Source organism: Brassica napus, chromosome A2 (genome assembly GCF_020379485.1).
Source record: "Brassica napus cultivar Da-Ae chromosome A2, Da-Ae, whole genome shotgun sequence".
Classification (NCBI taxonomy): domain Eukaryota; kingdom Viridiplantae; phylum Streptophyta; class Magnoliopsida; order Brassicales; family Brassicaceae; genus Brassica; species Brassica napus.
In genome coordinates, this window is record NC_063435.1 from 1,158,814 (window position 1) to 1,181,957 (window position 23,144).

Here is a 23,144-nt window from a genome sequence, read left to right on the forward strand (position 1 = left end):
AACCTAATTAACTATAGGTGGATTTTGTTTTTTGATATTAGAATCTCTAAAAGGGGTTGCATGTATACGAACGTGCAAACGCAGAGGGGTGTCTTAGGCTGTCGTGTCAGCATGACATAAGCTGACCTCATCATCACCGCTTTAGCCGTTCCTTGACTGGCCTGAACGGACCCGCCTACGCAGTTGAAAACTTTCTCGGACTCTCTCAAGCCGAAACCATATAAAATGACAATAGTGCCCTTTAAATATATACACTACAACAAGATGTTTAACCCCAATTACAAGCAAGTTGAGAATGGGTTAATGTTTGTACTTTGTAGTAAAAACAATTAGCACGCCCACGTTATTTCTTTTGAGTGTATGATTACGCTATAATTTCTTAGAACAAATGAAAAAGGAGTTGTTGTTTTTAATAAAGTAGTCCTTTTGCATATACAATTATTTATAGTAAAAAGAAAATAGTTATGTTTGAAGAGTTTACACTTTACAGTTGAAAGATACAAACAAGAGGAGGTAGAAACTGACTAGAAATAATAATAATTGAGAGACAAAAAAATATAGTAAGAACATTAGATAATTGAAAATAACGTCAAAAAGGAGGAAGGAGATTGAGTATGGTTTACGCCAAAAAATTAATAATAAAGAAAAGGAGCTGTTTGTATCGTCTTCTACCTTATAAAAACATACCATTCTTGTTTCCCTCTTCCTACACCGCATTCTCTCTTCTTCCTCGTTCTTGATTTTTTTTTTTTAATCTCCTCTGTTAAGATCCATGGATAATGTTAAGCTCGTGAAGAATGGTGTTATGAGATTACCACCTGGATTCAGGTTTCATCCCACTGATGAGGAGCTTGTGGTTCAGTATCTCAAGAGAAAAGTCCTTTCTTCTCCATTACCAGCTTCCATCATTTCTGACTTTGATGTTTGCAGAGCTGATCCTTGGGACTTACCTGGTTGGTTTTCTCATTGAAAGTTTTCTTTTCTTGGTCTCGAACCAGCGACCTTATCAAACTCTCTTTATGTGCAGGCAGTTTGGAGAAAGAGAGGTACTTCTTTAGCACAAGGGAAGCCAAGTACCCAAATGGGAACCGCTCTAATAGAGCAACCGGTTCCGGTTATTGGAAAGCTACCGGTATTGATAAACGGGTTGTGACCTCTAGAGGAAATCAAATCGTTGGTTTGAAGAAAACACTTGTGTTCTACAAAGGCAAACCACCTCATGGCTCAAGAACCGATTGGATCATGCATGAATATCGTCTCTCTTCTTCTCCTCCGGTACAATTTTCTTCCAATATCCCGGTTTAATATCCGGTTTTCTTCTCCATTTATTTTTCACCTAAATTTATTTTTCATTTTCTCTGCAGAGTTCTATGGGCCCTACTCAGAACTGGGTTCTTTGTCGTATCTTCCTGAAGAAGAGAGCCGGTAACAGCGATGAGGGAGATAACCGGAATCTTGTTTATGATAATGAACATATTGAAATTACTACAACAAACCAAACCGAAGATAAGACCAAACCAATCTTCTTTGATTTCATGAGAAAAGAAAGGACTACGGACTTGAACCTTTTGCCGGGCTCTCCTACTTCCGACCACGCTTCAAGTGGACTCACGACGGAGATTTTCTCTTCTGATGAAGAGACCAGTAGTAGTTGCAATAGTTTCAGAAGAAATCTTTAATTTAATTTCATATGTTTTTGACTATCTTAATAATTTAATATCAATACGACTCTCCTTCCTTTTTTCCCATTTTTTTACTTGAAAACGAATCTTTGTCCTGCTCTTTCGTTAACTAGTTGAGTTTTTGTCTAAATGATTAACCACCCTATTCAAGAAAAATGTATTAAGCTTATTATTCCCTACCAAAACTTCAATTCTCCTCCCAATCGTCCACTTCTTGAAATAATTTTTTTTTTTTTATCAAAGAAATAAATATGTTTATAAGTAAATTTTTTTTGATAAATTGTGAATATCTTTACGAGAGTGAACGTTGAGGTTACAAGATCTTGTTAAAGTCGTTGTACAATTTTAGGTTATACACTTTACTTGGATATACTATCACAAAAGGAAAATGTATTTTTGGAAAAGAAAGGGGAGAAGCAATCGCTTACTACAAGTTGGTTTGTGTTTTTCTCTACATGACTTGACAAGCCCATGCTGAATATTTGAAGTATTCAAAACAAAAATTATAGTAGTCTAGTTCTGATTAGTAAAAAGGTATTTGTATTATTATTATGAAAGTGGAAATTATTGCGGTTGTTATGATTTCCTCTCTGCACGTGACCGTGTAATTGCTAATATGTGTGTGTGTGTATATACCTATTTTGTGTATTTTATTTTATTGTTTGACGGCATTTAGATGTATTTATGTAGTCGGGTGTATATGATTACATTATGCATGGAGGATTACAACTAAATAAGGTAATAATGGCACGGAGAGGCTGTCAAAGAGAGCTTTTTGTGCAGAAAACGTAATAAAACTGTGATGAGTATTTATCTCCTTTATTGTCTAAAAGGTCATAATTATTCGGTGGAAACCACAAATTACAAAATTTACTCTTTTCAAACTGAGATCCAAAGCAAAAATAATAATAAAAATACTATTCGTTGTTTACAATGATGTGATCTGATTTCAAATAAGGTCCCCACCATGAAAATGATTTAGTTTAGGTTGAATCTTTCCAAAACTTGTAAGTGGTAAGTTAGTTTTAATTTGGGGACTCCTTTGTTTTTATAAATGCTACATATTTTACTTTTCTTTTTGTGCACTGCCACCTTTTTACTTCAAATTAATTCTACGATATATTATATATAAGGGCAGTATGGCGATTAACTTAGTGCTATAAGTTAATGGAAGTTTTAACTTATTTTATGAACAAAAGAACAAACAAGCATATAATTATGAGCTTCAAAGAGTCACCATAAGAACCAAATTCCGTGAGGATAACATATTTGAGGAGGATCAAATCTCTCTCTACTTATCGATATATTCCATTCCAATCTTCAAACCTACTCCAGTTGAAAAAAAAACATTCTATGTTAAGTTATACTGAGTTCTATTTCAACATCATATGTTACTGTTGTCTCCATCGAGTTACTATGCCTTACGTAACTGAATTGAAAAGTTAGGTAATGGTCTGATGAGTGTTCGACCTAGTGAGACACAAAACCTACCAAGGAACTAAGGAAGAATTACGCAATTAAATATTTGAATTAATGAAACAATTCCATCGATGTATGTAAGATAGTATATCATTAACTCGTAGTTTCATTTCCCCCATTGACAAATTTTCCACAAAAAAAAAAATGATATTACAAGTTGATATAACTATGTTACATAGAAACGGAAGCGGGTACGTGGAAGCGGAAGCATATGGAAGCGCAGAAGCGAGATTTTTTAAAAAATTAGGAAGCGGATACGTATTGGAAACGTATCCATATATATATATATATATGAATATATATACATATGTAAGATTATTTTTTAAAATCTAAAACTAAAAATTATATGATTTAAATTTAAAATAAAGCATTTATTTTCAAATGACTTCATATTTAAACTGTGAAAATACACATAAATTAAATTAAATAAATAATATTATATTTTTTCAATTCCTTATAATTAATTGACATAATATATTTGAATATATGATCTATCTTTAATAAAAACCTCAATGCATAAAGATAATTTATAGTATTAGTTTTAATATTTGTATATTTCTATTCTCTCTATTCAATACTATTAAAATTTGGATTATATATAAATTAAAAACTATAATTTTATATTTTTATTGATATAAGACATTGTTTTTTTTAAATGGAAGCGTGATTCCAAAATGGAATCGTAAGCTTCCAATGTGTTTTTAAAGAGAATATTTTAGAAGCGTTTTGGAAGCGAGATTCCGTAAGCTTCCACAAGGTTCCGATTCCGATTCCGGTTCCAAAGCGGGAATCGGACGTCCGATGAAGCTTCCGTGCAACATAAGATATACATAACAAAGATTTTGTTTTAGACTTCATACATACGTTTATTGATTTTAAGGGAAAAAACTATATGATAAAACGTCGGTATATGCATTTTAACTTATGTTAAATAACTTAGTCGAAGTATATAACAAGACCATGTGTTTTTTTAATAACAAGACCATGTTACCCGATAGATATCATATCATATATTTGTTATTTTTTTATTAATCCGAACATATTCGATATTAGTGGTGCTTGACATATGGTTGCGATTTCTTGTACTTGCAAGAAATCCGAATCATCTTAGTGATTATCGATTCATGAGTCAAATTAATTAACACCTTTATTTTACATTCTTTTAATAATATTCTACGGATTGTTTCCATGTTCCGTAAGCAACAAGGAAAGGTAAAGAATATATCTCCGGACCCTAAGAGAAAACGTCCGCTTGGATTCGTACGGCATTATTACCAATAGATAGTGGATGGTGGATTTGTTCAATTTTTTTGTTCTGTTTTCCTCACAAGTTACTTCTTTGACTCCCATTATGCGTAGGGATATTATTTAAGATTTGGCCCGCTACATGTGGGCGTATACATACTCAAATGATTTGAAACATATCTATCTAACTTACTCTATACAACATATCTATCTAAAGGGTATTTATTTCCACCCACAAAAAAATAAAGGCTAATAGTTTTTCCATTTTTGGTTATATTGGAATACCATAGAGAACAGAACGCTGTATTAATAAGTTTGTTATGCAAAACATACATAATAAATAGGGCTGTTCAATATGGTAAAACCGAACCGTACCGAACCGAACCGAACCGAAATAGACAATATGGTTTGGTTTTGGTATATACCATATAAACCGAATGGATATAATTTTCTAAAAACCGTAGGATTTGGATATGGTTTGGTATATAACCGATTAAACCGAATAAACCGAACAAAACCGATTAAAAGTAGAAACATGTAAATATGTATCTATTTTATAACAATACATGAAAATCTATCTGTTACATAATTTAAATTTGTGTTAATAATTATTACCATGATTTTATAGTAATAAAAAATCTTAATTTGTAAAACACTTGAACTATAACTAAATAACAATACATCGCAATTCAGACATCTTATTTTCTAAGTCTTTTTTGATCTTTTTGATTTATTTTAGTCTTCACTAAATTAATATGAAGATTATAAATTTGATGGACAATAATTAATGGAAAATTTTCAATTGAAAAAAACATGACTTTAATGAACACTAAATATGGAAGAGTGAAAAAACTTTTCTTTTGTTTCATATTTTTATTTTCAAAATTTCAAGCTTTGATTTTAGTTATAGATTTGATTATTTTATTTGATGGTAGAAGCATTTTTACTTTTTTGTTCATTTATTTGAACATGTAATAGGTTTTTAATAAATGAGTGTGTTGACAATATGACTCTAAAATTCATATAATATGATCTCAAACAAAATAATTATGTTTTTTGGTATAAAACCGAATAAACCGAAAACCAACGGTATATAAACCGAACCGAACCGAAGTAAATATGGATTTAGAATGGTAGTTATATTTTACTAACCGAAATACCGAAAACCGAAAAAAACCGAACCGAAACCGAAATATTGGAAGATATTTGAATTAACTTATCCAAAATAAAAACAAATGCATTATTGTAAAAAGTAAGTAGTTCACAAAAATGTATTGCTAAAATAAAATAAAGAAATCAGTCTTTATTAATTCTAAAAGTAGATGCCACATCGTTGATGCGCTGAAATCTACACTGATCAAATAATGTATTGACAGAAAGCCACTGGCAGTCTGAAATATAAAATATTGAATCTAGTCGTTGAGGAAAAAATAAGTAAATTTTGGTTGGACATTTTGTTCTTTGCTTGTTCTGAATATGTAGAAAGTGAGTGGAAGGATGGTTTATATATATAGGGTCATGCATATCAGTATAGAATAGTATGATTTTGTATTTAATAGTTAGATTTTGTGGAGTCAATCACGGTAAAGATCTATATTGTATATGTAAATTACTTAATATAGATGAGAATATACCCTTTTTATACTTCAAAATCATTTGAATTATTAATAGAATTTATTAGATAACGAAGGTGAAAATATGAGTGAATCCCGTAGAAATTTAATAAATTAATCCCGTAGAAACAGAGTAATGTTATTTTGGTAGAGGTTGAGTGAGAAATCGAAAGAAGGTTGATCAAGCAAGGTGTTTGTTGCTGCATTTTGATGATCAAACTGGATTAATTTTAAATTATGAGGAATTTTTATGGAAAAAACGTGATCAAGCTCTGCCTTTTGTTGTTGCACTTTGATGGTCAAGTAACTTCATTGGATAAAAGTAGAGCGAGAATCGAAAAACATTGTGCAGGAAATACCGTTGAAATTGTTAAGTTTTATAAGATAATAAATGATAATTAATTTTTTTAAATAGTTAATATTAATTTAGTGGCATTCACTTGTAATTATTGAGGAAAACTAAAGGCTAAGTATTATTTGTACTCCTGTTTTAATAGTATAGATACTATTTTGATTTTTTTTTAAATGCTAATTTTGAGATTTGCTCTATGACTATTCACTTAGCACCTATAGTATTAGTTTTGATATTTCAATATATTAAATTGATATATGTAATATGTGATATTTAAGTGGTAAGATGAGACTTGAGAGTGATATAGAAATACAATAGTATTCCGATAATGAGATCTGACTTGCGTCTCTACTTCAGTATTTCCTATAGTTCGCAGTCACAGTGACGATCATGGTAGTGACATGTATAATATATAGACTCATCAAAATATATATAGAATATCTATACGTACGTAGATCCGAATTCCATTTTAAATATTCGTGTCACAAGTTTTCCCGTTTGAAACACAATCCAATTCCGTTCTCTCATCTCTGCTTGCGTCTAGTGACAAGAAGCAAAGTGCAAATCAAAGTTACCTTCCTTTTATGCAGTTTATAATAATTATCATTAAAACTAACAGCCAGTGTATACATAAAAAATATTAAAGAAAAGAGGATAAAATGAAGAAGAGAAGGTGGAAAGAGTCGTATAAGGCTGACTTGTGTTTCGTGAGATTCAACTTTGTATAAAATTCCAAGTGGGCTGCGACTTGCGGAGACGTGGGAGACCCACACACTTTCACCCATTACTCACACGCTTTTTCTTTTACTCATATTGCATTGTTATGTGTCACTTCCACCAACCACATTCATTAATATGTATATATATATATATGTATATTCACCTTAGATTTACTTCTTTTTTTGGATCAGATGTTAAATATTATTACCAAATTTCAAATTTGTGATAGAAATTACAAAAAAAACTGAAAACGGAATGCACAAATCGAAACTGAACAACATCAGTGAAAAACGACATTGCAACAAAGCCATAGCACAGTAACTAGCCTAATAACCAGCTAAGTAGCGAAGCTGGCTGAGACCAAGCGAACCGAAAGGTCAAAGAAGGAGAAGTCGGTTGCCGTGAGCTACCGAGAGATAAGCGCTCTCAAACCTAGCTACGACTCCTACAACTTCCGACAATTCTAGCCTGACACAAACGGAGCCGAAGAATCAAAGCACGGACCTACCGAGAAATCAGACAACCACAACCTTCCAGAGGCGTGCCTACAGTGTATTGAAAAAGGCATTCGCTTTAGGCCCTCGATTAATATGAATTTTTTTAGGGCCCCAAAATTTAAAATAAATTTATAATCTAATGGTTTAGGCTTATTTTTAAAAAACCCTTTCTACATAGTAGACTAATATACATAAACTTATTCTTTTACAGGGTTAGATTTGTGTATTTGGTGAAAACGATATATCATATTACAAAATTGTTTTCATTATAGTTGTAAATAAGTTTATTTTTAAAATTTGCCTTAGGCCCCTGAAACTCTTCGCACGGCACTGCAACCTTCGACGGCAAAAGAATGAACCTCCATGTGACCATGCCGTCGTTCGGAAAGCATGTCTAGAAATTGCGTTTCCAAACCTGACCCTTCGTGACCGTCTACATTCGGTTAATTTGTAAAATGGAAAACTTTTCTACACTCGGAGTTGTAAAACAAATAACAAATATCCATAATAACAAATCAATGCACGCAAACATAAACTACAAAATGCAAACGTAGAAAGTAAAGGGTACGCTAACGCTAATGTTTTCACAAAAAAAAAGTAAAGGATATGCTAATGCAAACATTTTCACAAGAAACACTACGAAGGTGGAGAAAGTGCATCATCATTCATAAAAAAAAGTAATATAATTCTCTTGAATCCAATCATTTCCATTTTTTCTCTCTCAACCACCACACCATAATTAAACTACATAAAACACACGAAGGAACCTAGTTGGGTAAGCAAACTCATATAAACCCAAGAGAATCTCTTATAATTTATTTAATCATTTTTTTCTTTATTTGGGTTTAAGAGCCAGAATCTCTTTATGTCTCTTGCCTGTTCCCATAAGACCTATTAGAAAGCATTTAAAGAATAGAATGAGGTCAGTCCCCAAAGCCATATTGCCTAGATACTAAGCAAAACTAGAGATGTGACTCTCCCCATATTCATTTCTTGATGATAATACAAACCTAACCCTTATAATTAATCACTTAAGGTTTATAACTTCATATCATCATCAACCACATCGTGATGTCTATTTAATCACCCTTCGTATACAATATTCTAAGAAAAAGAATCTCCGAAGTTAATCCAACCGGTTGAAACTATTATGGGAGGTAGAACGGGTCCTGACTTGGAGTAAAGAGTAGGGAACTAAATGATCCGGAAGTTTTCGGCTACATTAAAATATAGGTGAAGTACCCAAAAATTTGTGTTTGATATTTTGTGTCAAGATTGCGTGCGAAGAAGCAAAACCCCTTGTAAGGGAGTGACTTGAGGATCAGCTTCAGCTTTCTGGGACATAATGACAAATAACAAATGGGTTTGAAATAGGAGCAGTTTTACTTACATCACATGTTTAGCTTTCCTCTCGTGGTCCTCTTTTTTCTCCAATCTCTAAGCAAATCCTACACATGTCTTGAAAAACTTGTAAACCATGGACCCCATTAAGGATTCAGTTGTATCTTCCTTAATTGACCCGTTCAGGAGGCATGATTAGACATTTATAGCTAAGAACTAATCCCAAAGGCATTAAAATTCTTGCTATAGATAGACATCTAAATGGTCCCAAAGAACCTAACAAATTAAACCACTTCACACGCTGAAGAGGCAACTCTTACTGGTTCCAGATTCGAACAAAGCAGAAGAGTTACAAAGCTTTGAACATTAAAACCAGTAGACAAGGCATATGCTTGGTGACAACTACAGTTGCACACCTGTACATCACTAAAAATTTATCTGCCTTTTCATCTTTGCACGCAACTCCCTATATATCAGTCTATCAAAACTCCATTACAAAAAGAATGAAAACATATTCAAAGTTGCTAATGATTATTTACATGACGTGATATCGCCCTAATCAAAGAGTCATAAGAGAAGTTTACTACTTTTGTCTAACCTAAACAGAACAAAAGAGCAAATTTATGCCAACAGGGAGAAAAGAAACACAAAGCAGCAATATATTTTGTAACTAATAAGTAATCATGCTTCAATAGTTTGTACTATGCTTCAATTTAAAGATAAATTGCTATTAGCCATGTTCGTTTCTTAACCGCAAGACACAGCGGCAGCGGCCAAAAATTAAACCTGTTATCACGCCATCACACAACACCGATGAAGCACCGGCAACTTGTTATCCAGTCGCAGCGGCAAGTAACTACAGGAAAAAAGGACGCTGAAATTTTTAGCGGCATTGCGTCTAGTTTTTTCTGTCTCTGGAAATCCATTAGCGTCTACTTCAGCTTTAGATTCTATTATTCTGGTCACCGTTGCAGTACTTTTTCTTGCCGCAGCCGCTAGACGCAATGGTTAAGAAACGAACAGGGCTATTATCTACATGACCTCGATTGACAGGGAAGTATACCAAAATACTTACTCTCTAGGGGTTTAAGAAACACAGTCTTCACATATTATCTACATTTCGATTAGTCAAGACTAGGAATCATTTTTGGTCAATTTTTTAGGAAAAAAATATAATACGTTCCATAAATAACTATGTTTTAAAATAAAATAAAAAATGCCCGGAAACATCAGTAAAAACTACAAACATCGAACTGATGAGTCTGATGTTAAGATCTTTGCATATGGATCCCAAGCGATTTATCAAGACGGGTTTTAATGTATTAAATTGACATGAACACGATAATTATATCATTGCTTGAAAGATAAACAACAAATATCATCCAGTTTTCTGATTCACCAAGTTTATATTTGTAATGTTGGGCTCATGTTAAACAAACTCCGGATCCTTACAAACGATTTTGGGCCTTATCCATGAGCAAATTCTATATTTACTTTTTGGTCCAGAGCCATAACAAGCAGCGTTCAAACTATGCAGCTTATAACATGCCAGGCTCAAACGGGTAGTACCATACTTACCTGCGAGTTTTTAAAGAGGATGAAGAATCTCTACGTGGAGAGCCTTGTTTCATAGCCAAGAAGGGGACAAGAGTCAAGACACTAGACGATACAGACAATTGTATACATTCATTTCCTCACACATTCTAGTGGGTTATCCTTTCAATTTCTTTTAGGCACAAGCAACAGATCGACTCGACTTCACATTCAATTTTAATAAGAAAACAATCATGCAGGGAGTGCGAAGCTGGGTTGCTTCCACTGTGGCGGATCCATCACCAGGCATGGATCTGATTTCTCAAAGTCAGCAACCTGTAAACATATCAATCATATGAATAGAACTATCTTTGATACAAATGAAAAAAAAATTGTGGGCAGGCAAGAAGAAGACATATTAAAAAAAAAATCACCTTATTCCCACACTGAGGGCAATGGTGGTACTTATTCCACAGGCAATCCATTGAAGGGCAGAGAAAGCAGAACCCAAGCATAAATGGCATCATGCAAGCAACCACAGCAGCTACACCTGGTTTAGATCTGTTCCCAGATCACAAACAGAGACAAAGGTAAACACGAGAAAACCACAATCTCATGCTCTAAAAACACTTTCTATCTATAGACATCTGAAAAATATAGCCTCTAGACACGAATGCTTAGACTTCATTAACCTTATAAGCTGCTTATAGCGCAAATTCGTAATCCATTCACTTACGGGCCTGAGTTTGTTCATATAGAAAGCGTACATTCATTAAGCAAAACAACTTTATATCATTCAGAAACGCTCTATAGCTAACAAAAGTTCGAGAAGCTCCTACTCAAAACCACTGGCAAGTAACAGAGGCGATGAACATCTCTTCTGTAGATTCATTTTCGCATCAAACAGGGCAGATCCAAATACACGATCAACTAAAACGGATCGTAAGCAATATCTTTTTTTGAATTATACAGAGGTATCATGGCCCTACAGAATTGATCCAGACTAATAATGTGTTGCCTCTAAGCGATGCCGAAATGTTAATTCCTCAGTGACCAGGATTCAAACCCAGGTGTTACCACTAGAGGTAGAAGCTCCGGTTGATCGTAAGCAATATCGAATTGCAGATTCACATAGATAATCAATAATGGAGTTGTAGAGCGATTACAAACAATGAGCTCTGGAGGAGTTACCTGATACTGGTGAGGCCAGTGTTGCCGCAATAGAGGCAATTGAAAGGAGCGGGAGTGTCCCGATAAATCGTTTGCTGGATCGGAGCACCCATCGGATCTCCGTAGATTGCGTTCGGCGGCACGATTCCGGCTTGATACGGGTTGTGTCCCGCGTAATACGGAACTCCGATCACCGTTTCTCCCTCTTTCGACATCCTTATCTGCACGACGTACAGTCAACGATTGAGACGAGGCAAGCTGATTCCAAGAAAATCGAAATTTTCCAGGGAAATTGCGACGAGGAAGATGATCTCGTTTCAAAGCAAAGTCCAAGTTAGTTACGCGTAACAGGCTTAAAATTTTGATTAATGGGCCTTCTTATGATTAATAGGCCTTCTTATTAATAATTTAAAACCCAAATTGGGCCCAAGAGGCCTAATAATTGAACTTTTCTTACATTGCGTGTCCGTACTTGAACAGAATGTCCTTTTAAAAGGCTTTTTCCTATCTACGTAAGACAGTCCTTGTCGCTGACACGTCAACCTTTCTAGTATGTTTCTGTAATCCTTGTTGTTTGATTTGATATTCTTATTGGTTAAGAATACGTCTATCTAGATTCAAGCCTAGAAAGTACGACTCTTCATCCCAAAGGCAACACACCCCAAACCGCGTTTAATATTCGTGTTACCCACTTATATATATATTAATTCTCAAAGTCAAATCGCAAACCACAAAAACACATCTCATCTCAACAACAATCTCGAATCATCCGCCAAAACTACAAGATAATTTTCAGCTATGACAGGATCCCAAGAAGAGACTCACAAGCCTCAGATCGTGGATCAAGAACATCCCAAAACAGTAGAAACAGAGGCCCAGCAGCCTTCTTCGTCGTCTCCGGATAAGAAGAAATGGGGTACTCATGTGATGGGAGCTCCGGCTGAACCGGTGGCTCATCCTGATAACCAGCAGGCAGCGGCTTGGGTCGCTGGTGATAACCGGCAGATGCCGTACCAACCTTACATCGTCTACTCTCCTGTAGAGCATCCTCCGTCTAACAACCCTCTCGAGCCCGTCATCGGAATGTTCCATACTTGGAGCAGGAAGGCTGAAACCGTAGCTCGCAACATCTGGCACAATCGTAAGTCTCCTTCTAGATCATTTTTTGTTTTTGTTCTATTGATTATTGATTGAATTAAATCTATGTGTACAGTAAAAAAATATATTAATTCATTCACATAATCAATATATAAACAGGAGAATTACGAGATTGGTTAAAGCATATTTTCATATATTTATTAGGAAATTTAGCATTTATCTATTAGACCATCTCAAATGTAATTTTGTTTTTCTTTAGTAATTCTATTTTTAAAGTAAAAAGATAACATCTCTATATTCTCCTCTATTATAGTCATAGAATTGGAGCTTGAAGCAAAAGTTAACTTATAATAGAGTTTAATATGTTTTATAGAAAAAAATAGGTTTAAGTTGGAAATGGTCTAAAGAGTTTGATAGAAAGTAATATATTTGTATAAATAAACCTATTGGCTAAGTTAATAATATTATACCACTAACCAATGTTGATGAATTTTTGACGGTTCTTGTTTGTGCAGTGAAGACGGGACCGTCTATGGAGGAAACGGTGTGGGGAAAGGCTAACTTGACGGTGAAAGCGATAACAAAGGGAGGTTTCGAGTCTCTCTTCAGACAGATATTCGGAACGGATCCGAACGAGAAGCTGAAGAAGACTTTCGCATGTTATCTCTCGACTACGACAGGCCCTGTCGCTGGAACTTTGTATCTCTCTAATGTTCGCGTTGCTTTTTGTAGCGACCGTCCTCTCTTCTTCACAGCGCCTTCAGGACAAGAAGCTTGGAGTTACTACAGGGTAAGTTAGTCAAGTCATGTTTTGTAAAAATAAAAACGTTTCTATAAATTTAATTGATGTTTGATGGTTTTTGGGCAGGTGGTGGTACCGTTGGTGAATATTGCGACGGTAAACCCGGTGGTGGTGAAGGAGGATCCACCGGAGAAGTATATCCAGCTGACGACGGTGGATGGACATGACTTCTGGTTCATGGGTTTTGTTAATTACGAGAAGGCTTCTCATCATTTGCTGACTAGTGTCTCGGACTCTCAAACCGCTCGTACCTCTGCGTCTGGTTAGAGAAATATATCACAGTGTTTGTGTCTTTTTATTTGCTCTCTATTGTATGTGTGTGGTTGGTTTCTGCCCCGATGTTTCTATATGTTTATGTAAATTTTGGATCAGAGTTGGACTTTTGTAAGTCTTCAATATATACATGTATGTGTTGATTAGAGTTGCTTTTCACGTGTGTATAAGTATAAATCCTTTTGTGATAGTTTGCATACCCCTTTCCAGTTTTGTTTATGCTATGTGCCTTTACCACGTTCTTCTTGTCTTTTCTTTACTTGTTAAGGCGATTTAGGCTCAACTTCTAACATAGACCATATGTTAAGAGTGATTGATAAGAGCGTGTTCTTTATCTTCTCTCGGGCAGTCCAGTTTCCTTTCACGTCTCCATCCATACTATAGTCTATACAGCAAGAAACAAATTACTCCCCTCCACCCCAAAAGAAGAAGTGTCCCTTTTACTCCTTGTTGGGCATTAGTTTTACGGGAAGCCCAACAATACTTAAATATTTGACCCCAAACTATGAATTTAATTTGCCTAGACAAAACCATTTAGTTCCTATTAGAAACCAAACTCAAAACCATTCAATTCCTTATATGTTGTATGTAAACACACACAAAATTTGTAAACAAAAATAGCAATTTTTTGTGGAAGCCCCCTTAATCCAGTGGTTTGACTAAGGGTTCATTAATGCTTCTACACCAGGAGGTCTGGGGTTCAAACTCCAAAAAAACGTAAATTATGCAGATCATGGAGAAAAAAGGTTACAAGAGGTCTTCAGCATGGTGCAAGGGCGTATCATCGAACATGGATCTCATAGGGCGGCTCGGAGCGATGCAGTCAGACGTGCATTCTCATATGATGGTAGAATTGTCGGCTGTAGAATCGTCTATGTAATATTTCTCATCGTTGTAATAACATAATTAATCAGACGTTAAAAAAAAAAAAATAGCAATTTTTTTTTCATGCTATTTTAAAAATAAAAGGTGCTTGTATAACGCTGGGATATAATTTCGTTTGTCAAAAACGTCTCAGGTTCCAAAATTTGTAAACAAAAATAGCAATTTTTTTTCATGTTATTTTTAGAATAAAAGATGCTTGTACAACGCTGGGATATAATTTCGTTTGTCAAAAACTTCTCAGGTTCCATGAAAAGTGTTTATTATAACATATTAAAATGCCTATATTGATGTTTAGCAGTTGTTTCTTTTTGAAGTTTCAACCTTTGTTTCATGAAATTTTCCTCTGATTGTATCTAGTTATGATTCATTATTAAAAATATTAATATATTTAGCTCTATATTTCACTACAAAGTTAGGTTGAAACACGTTTAGAGATATGAAACTTAACACTAAAACAAAAGGAAACATAATTTGACACCCCTATCAACTTTATTTCAAAATTTAGGAATGGCATGCTTTATTAGTTGAGATAAATGAATAATGTTTTATAATTTGTCTGGATGAGATTAAATACCAAAAGAGGGGCAAGTTGATCTGTGGAAGGTAGATAAGAGTATCGAGTTGGTTAGCTTGACATTATGTATCGACGTCAAAATCACTAGTACAGACAAAACGTGAGATGAATTAAACTAATAATCCAATTCAAGGGAAATAAGAAAAGAATGTGAGGAAATGAGAGAAAACGACGAAAACCCTAAAGATTTATGGAGAAGTGCACCTTGCTAGTGATGTCTTAAATTTAACTCCATCTATCTCAACACGTGAAAGACATGCATCTGACTCTTTCTCTTTCATTTTTCTTATTCATTTCTATTTATCTGAACAAGCAGACCAAACTCCACTGATCACGACTTTTTTGGAGTTGTAAAAGTAAGTTGTAAACCAGTATATTTCTTAACCAGTTAAGACTAAGTTGTAAAAAATCGAATACAGTTATCAAAACAAAGTCAATTTATATTCATACTTTTGCAAATATAGAAGTAATAAAAATGACTGAGTTGTGATGCGTAATAATATAGTGAATGCCAGGTCTTTTCTAGTGAAAATGTATAAATTGAAGTACATGCAAAGACGTTATAATTACGGAGTGTGACTACTTCAAAGGAAATGGTAATTTAGTAATGATTTTGATTAATAAATATAATGCTCATAAGAAGAAGAAATGGTTTTAGAAGATACAATATTACAGTAGAAAACGAACAATGTCTGAGTAATCCAAGGTGAAAATTATAAGGAAATTACACAAAATTTGGATGGTCATTAAAGCTATATTGTTCTATTTTCGTGACAGAAAAAAAAGTTCTATTTGCTATGAAAATTTTAAATTGAAGTACATGCAATACATAATACATTACAAATACGGAATACTGCAAAAAGTAGTAGTGATCATGTTTAACAAATAGGAAATTCATAAGAAAATGAATTCCAAAAGCATGTTTGAAAACGATATAGATCTTAAACTAAAAAAAAGGAAACTTACAATGTCAGAAGAACCCAAGGTGACAATGTTTATTTAACACAAAAAATTCCGGGATCCAATATGATTTGAAGATATTTTAGTAAGATAAAAACGTATGACTGGACCTTGCGTTATTTCCCGGTGAATGTTAAAATATCTTCTTTATGATGCCATTAACATGTGTTTTTATCATTAAATTAGTAGTTAAGTGGAGGTTGGGAGTAACGCAAAAATAAAAAAAAAATAAAGAAAAAAGAAGGCATAAACCTCGTGCGTTATATACTTATATCTGACCGACCGATACACATTATTATTTCTTTCGAAGTTCACATGAAATATCCTTTTATCATTACTTCTTCTCGCGTCTCTTCTCTCTCTCTCGCTCTCTCTATTTCTTGATCTCTCTGCTACATCGAGAAAACAGACAAAACATGTCTAAAGTTACCACAGAGCTCGACTTCTTCGGTCTTGACAAGAATCAGACCAATAACGCTCCAAAGCCCAAGTTCAAGAAAACTCTCGACCGTCGTCGCAGTTTCCGAGGTTTGTTTTACCTTTTTTATCTTTCTCATATTCTTCTCTTGTTTTATCTTGTCCTGAACCGTTTGGTTTTGACTTTCATTACAGAAATGCAAGGTGCGATTTCTAAGATAGATCCGGAGATTATCAAATCACTGTTGGCTTCTGGTGCTAACCGTTCCGAGTCATCCACCAGATCGCTTTCTGTTCCATCTACTCCCAAGGAGGATCATCCTCAAATACCGTCTTCTCCTGTCCACGTGCCTCTTTCCAGGTTTTTATTTTTTTATAAAAATATTTTGTCATTTTAGCGCACCAAAGAATAAAAAATAATAATTTCAACAAAATATTTCCTCAGGCCTAGTATGGAACTTGTCTCTGGAACTGTTCCTATGACCATTTTCTACAATGGAACCGTCTCCGTTTTCCAAGTGTCTCCTAACAAGGCTGAGGATATTTTGAAGGTTGCCATGCAGACAACACCAGAGAAAGACAAATCGGTGGAGAAAGATCTTTCGGTAATCCCTCCGACCACTCTAAGGTCAAAGCTCTTTGGCAAGAATCTAGAAGGAGGTTAGTAATAAATTAATAGTGAGTCACCTAGTGCTTGATTCTTCAAAAATATGCTAGTTATTGCAAGTAATTTAAAAAGGGTTTTTTTTTTTTGACGTCGTTTAAAAAGGGTTTGTTGTTAGCAACATGAACATCTATATAGAAAAATGACCAAAACCATGGACCGGACGAACCAACTAGTTTTTTTTTTTACTCTTTGAACTTTGAGATATCTTTATATACTATTTAAGATATCTTAACTTTGTCTCTAGATGATTTATTTGAATATCAATCTTAGAATACTACTCAAGAAGCTATGGGCAAACTTCAGCTAAATTTTATTATGGATTGGATTAGACTGTGTAGATCGGATTCTTATACTATATTATTTTAGATGAGTTTTTAATATAAAATCAATTAGTAATAATTGAATTTGTCCATCTCTCTTATATATTCAAAATCCTTTCCAACTTATGATTTTGGATTTTGTCTATAACAAAATCTGTTAACTTGTTATGAATTAGGAGTTGAAAGTGTAACCAATTGTTTCTGATCAGGAAGTGTTTTTTGTGTGTGTGTGCAGATCTTCCCATCGCAAGGAGAAAGTCACTACAAAGGTTTCTTGAGAAGCGCAAGGAGAGATAATTGCTCTCTCCTACCTTCCAAGGATTAACCCCAAAACAATTAAACTAAAAGGTTTCTTATTCTTTCTCTGTGTCGACTTTTACCCATTTTTATAAATATTCATTCAAAACCCATGATAAATTATTAGGAGTGGTGCCTCTTTTACTCAATACAACTTTTAGATCTGCATGTGGTTGTTCAGCGAAGCACATGCTTCTACGTAGACATTGTCGAGCTATACGTATATTTTTAAAAGCTTAGGTTATTGTGGAACTTCAAAAACGTGTTGACTTTAGGTCTCTCTTTTTGTTTACTTCCGACAAGTGATATCTTTCAAAATGATTTATATAAATCAATGATGAGAAAATGAGAAGAAACACCGAAAGTAACTTAACATTTGTTTGTATTGTTTGTACCATGCCGCCAAGAAAGATTGACGTGTTCTAAATAAGTTACTGTTGCTATAAAATGCGTTCTCGCATTTTCTTTATCTTTTTTGTTTGCTTGTGTTTGCAGATTAGTATCAACATGTCCTTACTTTCCAACATCAGCCTAAAACGAAACTCTTTATCTTTTTCTTTTTTTGACTGGGACGTGAAACCAAACCAGTTCATCCTGCATTTGGCTTCTCCCCAAATCTTTTGGAATCTCACTACACAGCTTTAGTATATTACGTTTCTTTCTTAAGAATATACAGTTTCTTATATAAGTATGTTGCCATCTTCTTAAATGATTATTATTATCTCTAATGTCAAGACTCAGACACTTTGTGTTATTACATGTTTCCACTATTTCTTGTATTTACACTACTTTTTTGTAATTTTTAGTACTTGGAAAAGAAACGCCTCTTGGCTTCACGTGAAGTTTCCGATTGCGTCTTCAAATAAAATGTGTCTATTATCATGTTTTAACTTTGCGTCTATGATTATATATCTTGTTTGGTCTAGTTTTGTCGTTAGGGAATACGTATTATAATGGAAATTATTTTAGGAAACACGTGAATGTATGTTAGTTAAAATAATACGGTCACGTCTTGCCGACTAATGTGATGTCTTTTATACTCAAAAGTCCTAGACGTGGCACGAGTTTGGTCTTGGTGGAACTGTAAATTGGTATAAACATAAATAGAAGGATAAAGTGAGCGTACTTTGTGTGCCTTCTTTTAAACCAATACCACTTCCATTGAATAGTATCCATCACTAACATTAACAGAGCATGGTTTGTCCGCATTAAAGAAACAATACCAATTCATATACTCCGGACCACCATTTAATGTTGCCTTTTTCAATTGAAACCAAAATACTGTTAATATTGATACCTTTTTTTTTAACACAGTTAATATTGATACCTAATTTCTGCAATTTGAATATTTGAGGGTGAAATCATGATGATTTGCTCTACGAGAGAAGATAGTTAGATATGTTTTCACTTTCGCTATCTACAAAGAATAAAAAAAAAACTTAAATCAAAGTTCACAGTTATTGCAAAAATGTTTTGGAGATAAATAATTTTAACATACTTTCAAAAAAAATCATGATGATAGGTTGTACTTTAGCAATTTAGCATATAGTATATTTTTGAATAGCAATTCGCATGCCACAATGATATAATTTAATGTGTACTGCTGTCTTCGCAATAAAAGTTGAAACCAATATAAGTTTATGTCACTGTTGATCATCTAATGTGTATTGTTCTCTTCACAATGACCTCTGAACCCTCCAATGCAGTCTCAGCCGCCGGACACCATCATCTGCTAGTACTGCTACACCGGCACCTGCTCATGTATGAACCTCTCCATTTTGGGCTTAGTCTAAGCCCACTATCCTAATCTAAGCTTTCGTTGCCCGAAAAAAAATATTTGTTACTGTTGATAGTTAAAAGGGCCATGCTTTGACGATGCGTGTCCATTCAGATACTTGCGCATATTTCAAATATTAGTTTGGACAGAAAACTGAGCACATGATCATTGCGGTTTAGGAATAAATGGAGTTCACATCTTTTCAAGATAAAACTGATTAGTATGTGACCCCAAAAATAAACATGACTTGAAATTAAAACCCATAAATATTACTCGCCGGTTTCTCTGTTTCTGTCAAACTAGCTGGTATTAATATGCAAAAATGCAACTCTCTATTTCTGTTTTAATTTGTTTCCATAAATGTAATAGGTATAGCAAACGAAATGTCTTGTATTAGTTAACTATTTGATCATTACAGTTTCACTAGTTTATAATGAATTCAATCAGTCAAAAGTACACTGATTGAACAATAAAGTTTAATTTGTTTGAAAGCTCACATCTATTCGTTATTACTAAGCAAAACCGGAGATAACTGACTCACAGCTATTTGAGAACAAATACTGGAATCATATATAAACTTTTAAAAAATCTTTACTAAATCGTTTAGTCTTTCTTCTGTAAAAAAATCAGACTTATGTTTGTCAAAATTGTTCATTCCATATTGACAATAACGCTAGAAAACAATTCGATAGATTTCATATAAAATAAACAAAAGCAAGACATAAATGAAGTAAACGTTTCAATTGTTAGATTGAAAGGATCGGAGCATCAGTTTTAAAAAGCTCGATTTATATAATCCGCATGGTTAATAGGAAGCACTGTTGTTGTGCAAAAAAATCATCATCTGCTCCGATTCATTCCGTCGAAATCAAAGTATTAGATTCCTAAGAACAAAATGTAACCAAAAACTTTTGCAATAATCCTAAAGAGAGATAAGAAAATAAAGCACAAACTGAAGATGAAAATCCTAAAGACAGAGAACTGGTAGATTGTGTCTGAATGGTACGGCAGCTAAAAGTTTGCTTTATAGGGCGAAACTCACAGAAGCCCTAGTTGAATTTGAGTTATCGGATTCAGATTACGCGGCCCACATGCACATGGATCAGCCCATATTTCATGGTTAAATGATGAGATCTTCCATTTGACCGGTGATCGGAAAGATTCTTTGATTAGAATGTGTCAAACCAACCCGACCGAATCAAAGAACATTTTTTTGTCTCTTCGTTTAGGGATCCTTAGATTACAGCAAAGTCTGATAAGCTTATTACAGCAATTAACCTGTCGAGGTTAGTGTACTCCGGGAACTTCATGATAGCCAGAACCTCTTCAACGGTTTCGCGAAAATTAAAGACGATAATTTTTGTAGAAACTAATAACGCGCCTCGCACGTGCGAAAAAGAAGATGTGGATATGCTTCGGTCCATGATTAAGACTACGAAGCGTCTGTATTTCTGAGAGCTTAACTGCGTGCCGTTCTTTTTATGTTATTTCATGGGCCGTTTTAAATGGACTCTTTTTGGGCTTATAAATTCAGCCGAAAACCATACCGCCAAGGCTACATATGTAATCAACATTTGTTTTTTCTTTCATAATCGTGTAAAATTATTTATTTTGTACCCGTAAATAAAGAAAATGTAGCACATTTTAAGAATAGGATGGAAGTGGCAGATGATCATGATTGCAATTCAGGAAGGACAGTCTCGGTGATAGGCTCAATGCGAAACAGCAACCGACGAATTATATTTTTTTTAGCTTATGGTCTTCTGTTTTAGTTCGTTTCTTGTCTTTTTATGTCTTCCAAATATTCTCTTCAGCTGTATATAGTACACACGAACTATTCGTATGCAAAAAGCCATAAACACACAAAACCATATCAGTGTATGTGCATAAATTGTTGCAAAAAGCCATAAACTGGAACACATGAAGATACTTGGAATCAAGAGAATTATAGAAAGAGAAGTTGTTGCAGAAATTTGATTTGACCATTGAACGAGCGAGCGAGAGAGAGAGCTGATGATAGTACTATTTTATATATATGCACAAGCATCTGTGTATCTATGTATTAAATTTGTTAAGGAGAATATTCGTTAAGACGTGAAGAGAAAGAGGTGGTTGAAGATAAAGGGGACATGCAATGCAGACAGAGAGAGAAAGTTATGTTTCTTTTTTACATCGGAATGATAACTTCTCCACTTACTTCACTATATGCCTCGGAATTTACTTTGTCCAAGCCTGCCTAAAGGTACCTTTCTTCCAATGTGCATGTCCATGTTTATGCATTAAACTACAAAATATTCGCATGAAAAAATGACCTAGTGACATTGTTCATATATATGGACTACCTCATGCAAAAGGTTTTAACATTTTGTGCTTTTGCCAATACCATCCTCAAGTTTCTACTTTTTCCTTTTCTCATCTAGATCTTGAGTCGATTCTAAGAAACATGTGTAGTGACGAACTTTTACAATTTTTTAAAACGTTATAAACTCCACTCTAATATTTTTAAAAGTCAGTTTTAATATGGCATAGCCACGCAGGGCCAGTCTAACTTTTAGAAAAAACTTATAATGCCTTACTCAAAAATACAAATTTATATCCTCATTCTTCATATAATTTTTTATAATGCCCTATATACAAGTATAGAATCGTCACTATAGTTAACTGGTTAACAAAAACAAATTGAACCAACCATACAAAAGGTAAATCAAAGCAAATAGTTAATGTTTGTGTACTCTTCGAAGCCCAAACAATGTTTACATAGTTCTATTTTTGGTATACCGTTCCTATATAGTAAGAAAAACTTTGATATTACAATTTTGTTTTCAAAGACAAACGGGATACAACTTTTTGTGGTTTGATTCAAAGGCTAAGTCATTTCATGCCCTATGCAATGTCACTAGAGGCCACGCCTCTGCACCTTTTCAGTTCCTCTTTTCCACCAAAATCTGACTATTTCTCTCTGTTCATGTATGTATGCCCTCTTGATGTAGTACCCTTCTTATTGACCATGCACTGATATAATGTTGTAATCTAAGTGATTCTTTGAGCAAAACAAAAATCTTAGTAAGGGTTATGGTTGAGCATAGCATGATGAAATGTATATTTGGCAAGAACGGAAATATTCAAACTTAAATGAGGTGGAAAAGACTTTATGATCCTAATACCTAGACGAATGTAATTTGGGGGCTTTAGTTGTATATTATTGTAATTACATTTGCATGTACGTACTGTATATTTTCTTAAGAAATCCACAGTTTACAGCGTTTTAAACAAATTTTTTTTAACATTGACTCTCTCCCACATCAGGAGAATCATATCGGCAAATCCAAGTCAACGAAACATTTTCGATCTATTTTGTATCCTCTTTCATATCTTGATTCTTGATGATGCTTTCTTTTTCTTGAAAAATATTTGTTGTTTTAACTATGAGTTGAGTTCTGGG

At 34.1% G+C, this 23,144-nt stretch overlaps 4 protein-coding genes, 1 long non-coding RNA gene and 1 other non-coding gene across 9 annotated transcripts; 3 read left to right on the forward strand and 3 right to left on the reverse strand.

Annotated features, from left to right (window-relative positions):
• Positions 1 to 601: 601 nt before the first annotated feature.
• LOC106384036 (NAC domain-containing protein 83-like) lies at positions 602 to 1,748 on the forward strand. Its single transcript, XM_048748035.1, has 3 exons — positions 602 to 953; positions 1,028 to 1,275; positions 1,365 to 1,748. Exons 1-3 carry the CDS (start codon positions 773 to 775, stop codon positions 1,677 to 1,679), a joined length of 744 nt encoding a protein of 247 aa, XP_048603992.1. The 5' UTR covers positions 602 to 772; the 3' UTR covers positions 1,680 to 1,748.
• Positions 1,749 to 10,523: 8,775 nt separating this feature from the next.
• Positions 10,524 to 11,999, reverse strand: LOC106384042 (GSH-induced LITAF domain protein). Its single transcript, XM_013824067.3, has 3 exons — positions 11,654 to 11,999; positions 10,897 to 11,023; positions 10,524 to 10,798 (listed from the first exon to the last, which is right to left on the reverse strand). The coding sequence occupies exons 1-3, from the start codon at positions 11,845 to 11,847 to the stop codon at positions 10,715 to 10,717; spliced, it is 405 nt and encodes a 134-aa protein (XP_013679521.1). The 5' UTR covers positions 11,848 to 11,999; the 3' UTR covers positions 10,524 to 10,714.
• Positions 12,000 to 12,215: 216 nt separating this feature from the next.
• On the forward strand, positions 12,216 to 13,995 carry LOC106384051 (GEM-like protein 5). Its single transcript, XM_013824073.3, has 3 exons — positions 12,216 to 12,773; positions 13,246 to 13,520; positions 13,599 to 13,995. Exons 1-3 carry the CDS (start codon positions 12,431 to 12,433, stop codon positions 13,797 to 13,799), a joined length of 819 nt encoding a protein of 272 aa, XP_013679527.1. The 5' UTR covers positions 12,216 to 12,430; the 3' UTR covers positions 13,800 to 13,995.
• On the reverse strand, positions 12,613 to 13,413 carry LOC125581893. Its single transcript, XR_007319671.1, has 2 exons — positions 13,208 to 13,413; positions 12,613 to 12,833 (listed from the first exon to the last, which is right to left on the reverse strand). It is a non-coding gene; the product is annotated as an uncharacterized LOC125581893 (long non-coding RNA).
• Positions 13,996 to 16,514: 2,519 nt separating the features above from the next.
• Positions 16,515 to 18,767, forward strand: LOC106384060 (protein TIFY 9). Of its 4 annotated transcripts, none has more exons than XR_001277023.3 (5): positions 16,515 to 16,752; positions 16,837 to 17,002; positions 17,087 to 17,301; positions 17,864 to 17,976; positions 18,421 to 18,767. XR_001277023.3 is itself a non-coding variant. In XM_013824083.3 (5 exons), exons 1-5 carry the CDS (start codon positions 16,641 to 16,643, stop codon positions 18,458 to 18,460), a joined length of 591 nt encoding a protein of 196 aa, XP_013679537.1. In that variant the 5' UTR covers positions 16,515 to 16,640; the 3' UTR covers positions 18,461 to 18,767. The 4 variants fall into 4 exon arrangements, 3 of the variants coding, with proteins under 3 accessions (XP_013679537.1, XP_013679542.1, XP_013679549.1); XM_013824083.3 differs by having other exon boundaries at positions 17,864 to 17,921; XM_013824088.3 differs by having other exon boundaries at positions 17,087 to 17,246.
• Positions 18,768 to 20,464: 1,697 nt separating this feature from the next.
• On the reverse strand, positions 20,465 to 20,552 carry LOC125589676. The gene has a single exon (XR_007325847.1). It is a non-coding gene; the product is annotated as a small nucleolar RNA SNORD36 (small nucleolar RNA).
• Between the last annotated feature and the right edge of the window lie 2,592 nt (positions 20,553 to 23,144).